The 6,341-nt window shown below is 43.0% G+C and overlaps 2 protein-coding genes across 2 annotated transcripts in view; one reads left to right on the top strand and one right to left on the bottom strand.

Moving 5' to 3' along the window:
- The window catches only part of LOC118430404 (FK506-binding protein 2-like), a 26,402-nt gene extending 26,155 nt beyond the window's left edge, over positions 1-247 (bottom strand). The window contains exon 1 of the mRNA XM_035841260.1: positions 71-247. Within this exon, the coding sequence (XP_035697153.1) occupies positions 71-213 (143 nt within the window). The 5' untranslated portion in view covers positions 214-247. The remainder of the gene's footprint in view (positions 1-70) is intronic.
- Positions 248-372: 125 nt separating this feature from the next.
- Positions 373-6,341, top strand: part of LOC118430403 (WD repeat-containing protein wdr-5.2-like) — a gene marked incomplete in the record, with an annotated part of 16,800 nt that continues 10,831 nt past the window's right edge. The window contains 3 exon segments of the mRNA XM_035841259.1: positions 373-594; positions 987-1,194; positions 5,797-5,884. Coding sequence (XP_035697152.1) covers positions 1,019-1,194; positions 5,797-5,884 — 264 coding nt within the window.

Here is a 6,341-nt window from a genome sequence, read left to right as displayed (position 1 = left end):
CGAATCGGCGGCTGAATCGGCGGCTACGAAAGGGCGGATGAATAGGCGGTCAACTTCAGCTTGGTAAAAGTTTGTTGGTGCCAACTCACCACTGCACTCACGTCTGGTGCCGCTAGATGCCGCTTTTCCGAGCCGAGAGATCTTAGACAAGTCCAATCTGCCGTGGTGACAGAAACTACGGCTCAACGTTTCAATAACAGTGTTCACTTTCATTTTCAAAAATAACACTGATTAGATATCAAGTAAGATATGACCATTTAGCTGCAGCTGCGAAAAAGTTGACATAATCAAACTTTCTCTTGGTGCACCCCTCTTTACTAATTGGTATCGTCTACCCTAGGTCATGACCCCTCCATGACACCTTACCAGTGTGACCTTACCTGACTGAGTGTTTCTCACCTGCCGGCCGACAGCTCACCTGGCGTCATGTAGCCTTCTCCACTGGTCTTCCATCACACCAGCTGCCCCCAAGTGCCAGTCTAGTACCATTTCTCAAGCCTCGTTTGTTCCCTGTGCCTTGTTGAAGGGATTCTGGTTCCTGGTTTGAAGCTGTCACCTGTAGTGTACAACTCTTGTGTTTTGACAACACGCACGGTTTGTTGTAGTTTCTGGATATCTCAAAGTCACAAACATCAGAACAGATTCTTGCTGGGTTCCCACAACGCTTCACTTTCCAGATGATCTCATTTAGACAAGCAACATTTTTACTGAAATTGAGACTCTTGATTGGCGTGTCCTGAATTGATCGATCCAGCCAATTATGTTCGAGAGTCTTGACTGGCCATGGTAGAGGGGTCGAAACACTTTGTTCTGTTTTCTACAATGTGTGGTTGGTAGTACATAATTAGCTACATGTAGGTGGTACTTTTGAAAAGCATTAAATTGCAAGCCGTTTACATTAAATACTTCTGCAATAACTCAACATTTTTTACTTTATATATTAATACTCTTCAAATGACAAGTTGTTGGTATTTGATCCCTGTTAGAGCCAGTGGCTGAAGTGGATTAGGCGACAACAATGCTGAACCTACTGCAGGCACTAGCGGGGGACTCTCCGCAGTCCTCTCCCAGGCTGACCAAGAGAGCGTCGGTGCTGAGCGGGATGGCGGCGAGCGATCACGGAGACGGGCACGAGGCACATGAGAGGCGGCCTGAACCCACGTGTGAGGGAAACCTCAGGATCCTCCAGAAACTGTAGGCAAACATGCAGTATTTATCAGACTTGTGTCCTTCTATTCACCTTGTCTGTGTGTTTCTGACCTATTATGGGTAAAGTCAACCATCCCTTCATTTTATGATGATAATGTATATTTATTGCCTTGTTGTTGATGAGTACTGTTCTGTTACATGTATGTATGCCCAGGATTCTACTTACCCACACGTTACTTCCAGACTGACCACAAGAAACTTAGATTCAGTTAGAAGGAATTCTTTATCATATCTGACTGACAGAGAGAAAGTGTGTCTGTGTATTTGTGTTTATGTGAGTGTGCATGTGTATATGGGTATACATTGTACATATATGTGAGTGTCTCTGTGTGTGTATGTACTAGTATGTGTGAGTGTATCAACTATGTGTATGTGTCTGTATGTGTGTGTTTGTGTGTATATTTGTGTGTGCGCGTATGTATTTGTGGATGTGTGTGTGTGTGTGTGTGTGCATATGTGTGTGTGTGTGTGTCTGTGTGTGCATGTGTCTCTGTGTGTGTATGTATATGTGTTTGTGTATATGACAGGGTATGTATGTATGATTGTGTGTATGTGTCTGTGTATATGTGTATGTATGTCTGTGTGTGTGTGTGTATGTCTGTGTGTATATGTGTGTCTGTGTATATGTTTATGTGTGTGTGTGTGTGTGTGTGTGTGCGTGCGTGTGTTTGGTGTTAATGCAATACCGCTAGCTTATTCTTCCAGTTTAGACCAGAGCCCCGGGGCCCTGTAATGTAAGAAGCCATGCCAGGGTAATTGATAGTCTGGTCATGCCTTACCTCCATTGTTAGATTTCTACACAATATGTTTGCAGTCATCAGATGCCAACACTCACATTGGCTATTCATGCCATGTCAAAAACATGCTAGGGGCTTTTTTCCAGCTCGAAATATTTGTCTGTCATCTCCATTTTAAATAGTAGAGTGCCAACGGTCAAAGAAATATGTAATCATTTAGGGGGTCCAGGAATAGGAGTTTATTGGAGTAAAAAAACTAAAATTATAAGGAGTACAGGAAATCTTCACCCTCCCAAACTGGCAGAAACCTGGATGATCTCAATTTTGAACTCTTCCTTCTATATAGGGATGGGTACCTGTACAGAAAATTCAGGTCCAGGTCTGGGTTCAGGTCCAAAGGATCAAGTCCAGGTATGGACCTGAACCTGATTCACTTTCACTGTATGTGAAAACTTGGACAATACTCAAAACAATGGTCCATTTTTCTACAAAGAAATGTGACTCCCACGGCATAACTGCCTCTGTATATGATTGACTGTAAAAACTTGGTAGAAATGACTATAAAAAGGTGACTAAACTCTTCTAGTTCTAGTCATTTTCTTTGACTGGTAAGCCCTCAAACATGTGAGTGCCTGTCCATATAATCTGTTTGTTTTCTAAGGTCCCTCAACCGGTCCACCAAATTTCTTCAGGTCCGTGGTTTTTGGAGCGTCCAACAAGTAAAACGGTTTTGTACCAGTGTGATGTACAGGTACCCACCCCTACTTGCACAATGTTAAGGCACAAACAAATGCTTAGATCTCATAGTCATACAATGGTTTTATCATGATTACAGTGTAGAACCACCCTCCCCTAACAGAACAGGTCTGCCATAGGTGTGAGCATGAATTTATTCAAATTATTGTGTCCTTTTGATTTTTGCAGTCTTATTGATCATTTTTTGAGCAACAATGTCCATAATTTTGGCCGGACCATGCCCCCAGACACCCTTTGTGATCTTTTGGCACAAAATTTGAGTGTGACCCTGTGTATAGGATCAGTTACAAGAAGGACTCTTCTTGGCTTGTGTTACGTACTTAGCCTCTTGGCTTGTGTTATGTGAATAGGTACTTCACACGGCTCTTCTGCCACAGAATTAGTTTACTATACAATTTGTGCACCTCAATCAAAGAAAGACTTTATAAATTTTTTTCTCAAGGAAAGCTAGAATTGTAATTTTGTGTGCTTCTTGTCTCCCGCGAGGAGGGCTAAGTCATTCACAATCCAGGTCGTGTTTTCATGGGAAATGGGCGAAATGCACTGAATGCGGCGGCCCAACTAACAAAATCATTATGAAAAACGACAACGCCAAAATCACAAAAAAATCTCTGTGTACGTATTGGGAAACATATTCGACATCACTCTGTGAAGTTTCACTTTTATAGACGGTATGAATCATTTGTTAGAGTAACAAATTATTAGGGCGTTCGTTCTTCTGCCACATTCCCTGGGGAAAACAACCGCGGTGATGCTTATGTTGTTTTTACTATGGCCGGTCTTCTACTCAACAAACATTTGAAGACCAATATTTGTAGTATTTTGTGAAGCTTTATTTCTTATGTGTATGACAGTTGTGTGGCTGTTTTTTACTGATTGTTTATTTATGGACACGAGCCACCAATAACTAGTAACAGGTGACCACAGTGATTCGGCGCTACCAACATTATTGTGAAAATTCTGTCTTCAAAAAAAAAGGGAAGTGAATATGTGTAAAAAATTTTCTAATACAAAAAAAGCTATATAGACTAATAAGCCCTCCCGAAGTCGGGACACATCTACACGTGTGCGGAATCTGTCGGGGACCCCTGCTAAGCTATCGGGGACCCCTGACAAGCTATCGGGCGAATGCTCCAGACCTTTCAGGAGAAATTTTGCCGATATCTTTATGGCGATATTGCAGTTCCATCTAGACACTGAAAAAAAGCTGTCGGCGAGAGGTTGTAGGCTCACGGATGTCTGGAAAAAATGTGTCTAGATCGTGCCTTAGGCTGATGGTGTGTTGTTATGTTTCAGTGACTGTGGCCATGAGAATGTCCTGTGTGTGAAGTACAGCTTATGTTAGGCTGATGGTGTGTTGTTATGTTTCTGTGACTGTGGCCATGAGAATGTCCTGTGTGTGAAGTACAGCTAATGTTAGGCTGATGGTGTGTTGTTATGTTTCAGTGACTGTGGCCATGAGAATGTCCTGTGTGTGACGTACAGCTAATGTTAGGCTGATGGTGTGTTGTTATGTTTCAGTGACTGTGGCCATGAGAATGTCCTGTGTGTGACGTACAGCTAATGTTAGGCTGATGGTGTGTTGTTATGTTTCAGTGACTGTGGCCATGAGAATGTCCTGTGTGTGACGTACAGCTAATGTTAGGCTGATGGTGTGTTGTTATGTTTCAGTGACTGTGGCCATGAGAATGTCCTGTGTGTGAAGTACAGCTAATGTTAGGCTGATGGTGTGTTGTTATGTTTCAGTGACTGTGGCCATGAGAATGTCCTGTGTGTGAAGTACAGCTTATGTTAGGCTGATGGTGTGTTGTTATGTTTCAGTGACTGTGGCCATGAGAATGTCCTGTGTGTGAAGTACAGCTTATGTTAGGCTGATGGTGTGTTGTTATGTTTCAGTGACTGTGGCCATGAGAATGTCCTGTGTGTGAAGTACAGCTTATGTTAGGCTGATGGTGTGTTGTTATGTTTCAGTGACTGTGGCCATGAGAATGTCCTGTGTGTGAAGTACAGCTTATGTTAGGCTGATGGTGTGTTGTTATGTTTCTGTGACTGTGGCCATGAGAATGTCCTGTGTGTGACGTACAGCTAATGTTAGGCTGATGGTGTGTTGTTACGTTTCAGTGACTGTGGCCATGAGAATGTCCTGTGTGTGAAGTACAGCTTACATGTATGTTAGGCTGATGGTGTGTTGTTATGTTTCAGTGACTGTGGCCATGAGAATGTCCTGTGTGTGAAGTACAGCTTACATGTATGTTAGGCTGATGGTGTGTTGTTATGTTTCAGTGACTGTGGCCATGAGAATGTCCTGTGTGTGACGTACAGCTAATGTTAGGCTGATGGTGTGTTGTTATGTTTCAGTGACTGTGGCCATGAGAATGTCCTGTGTGTGACGTACAGCTAATGTTAGGCTGATGGTGTGTTGTTATGTTTCAGTGACTGTGGCCATGAGAATGTCCTGTGTGTGACGTACAGCTAATGTTAGGCTGATGGTGTGTTGTTATGTTTCAGTGACTGTGGCCATGAGAATGTCCTGTGTGTGACGTACAGCTAATGTTAGGCTGATGGTGTGTTGTTATGTTTCAGTGACTGTGGCCATGAGAATGTCCTGTGTGTGAAGTACAGCTTATGTTAGGCTGATGGTGTGTTGTTATGTTTCAGTGACTGTGGCCATGAGAATGTCCTGTGTGTGAAGTACAGCTTATGTTAGGCTGATGGTGTGTTGTTATGTTTCTGTGACTGTGGCCATGAGAATGTCCTGTGTGTGACATACAGCTAATGTTAGGCTGATGGTGTGTTGTTACGTTTCAGTGACTGTGGCCATGAGAATGTCCTGTGTGTGAAGTGCTGATGGTGTGTTGTTATGTTTCAGTGACTGTGGCCATGAGAATGTCCTGTGTGTGAAGTACAGCTTATGTTAGGCTGATGGTGTGTTGTTATGTTTCAGTGACTGTGGCCATGAGAATGTCCTGTGTGTGAAGTACAGCTAATGTTAGGCTGATGGTGTGTTGTTACGTTTCAGTGACTGTGGCCATGAGAATGTCCTGTGTATGACGTACAGCTAATGTTAGGCTGATGGTGTGTTGTTATGTTTCAGTGACTGTGGCCATGAGAATGTCCTGTGTGTGAAGTACAGCTATGATGGGACATTGGTGGCCGCTGGACTTGTTCATGGAGCTGTTAAGGTAAAGGTTTTTACCTTAGATGTTGTGTGGGCTCGGCTCGTGTTCAGAAAGAGCCAGGAACGTGATGGAAACTGGATTAGATTTCATGCTTGCAACACAGTTTTAAAATCATAATAAATGTATATTACACTTTATGAAGAAATTTGTTCAAGCTGTGTTTGATTTTAGCCAAACCCAAACCCTGATGTAGCGTAGGTGGTCAGAAAATCCACTGGCTGCATATTTGTTTTGTTGACGCCTGTCCCAAGCACTAAACACAGACACAGCCTCATTTTATGTGGCCAGCAAGGAAAGCTGCAGATTGAAAAATATTTTTTTTTTACAAAAATTAGGTGTGTTGTTGTGACTGTAGAGATCAGCATGCCTGCAACTTCTACTGCCTGTTTCCAAACCCACACTTATCAGAGCCGTGTCAGTCCCGAAGTATGTCCCTGCCTGTATTGCCCCATCCTCTCAT

This window comes from Branchiostoma floridae, chromosome 14 (genome assembly GCF_000003815.2).
Source record: "Branchiostoma floridae strain S238N-H82 chromosome 14, Bfl_VNyyK, whole genome shotgun sequence".
NCBI classification, from domain to species: Eukaryota; Metazoa; Chordata; class Leptocardii; order Amphioxiformes; family Branchiostomatidae; genus Branchiostoma; species Branchiostoma floridae.
Note: the sequence above shows the minus strand (reverse complement) of the source record. Positions and strands in the feature narration are given on the sequence as shown.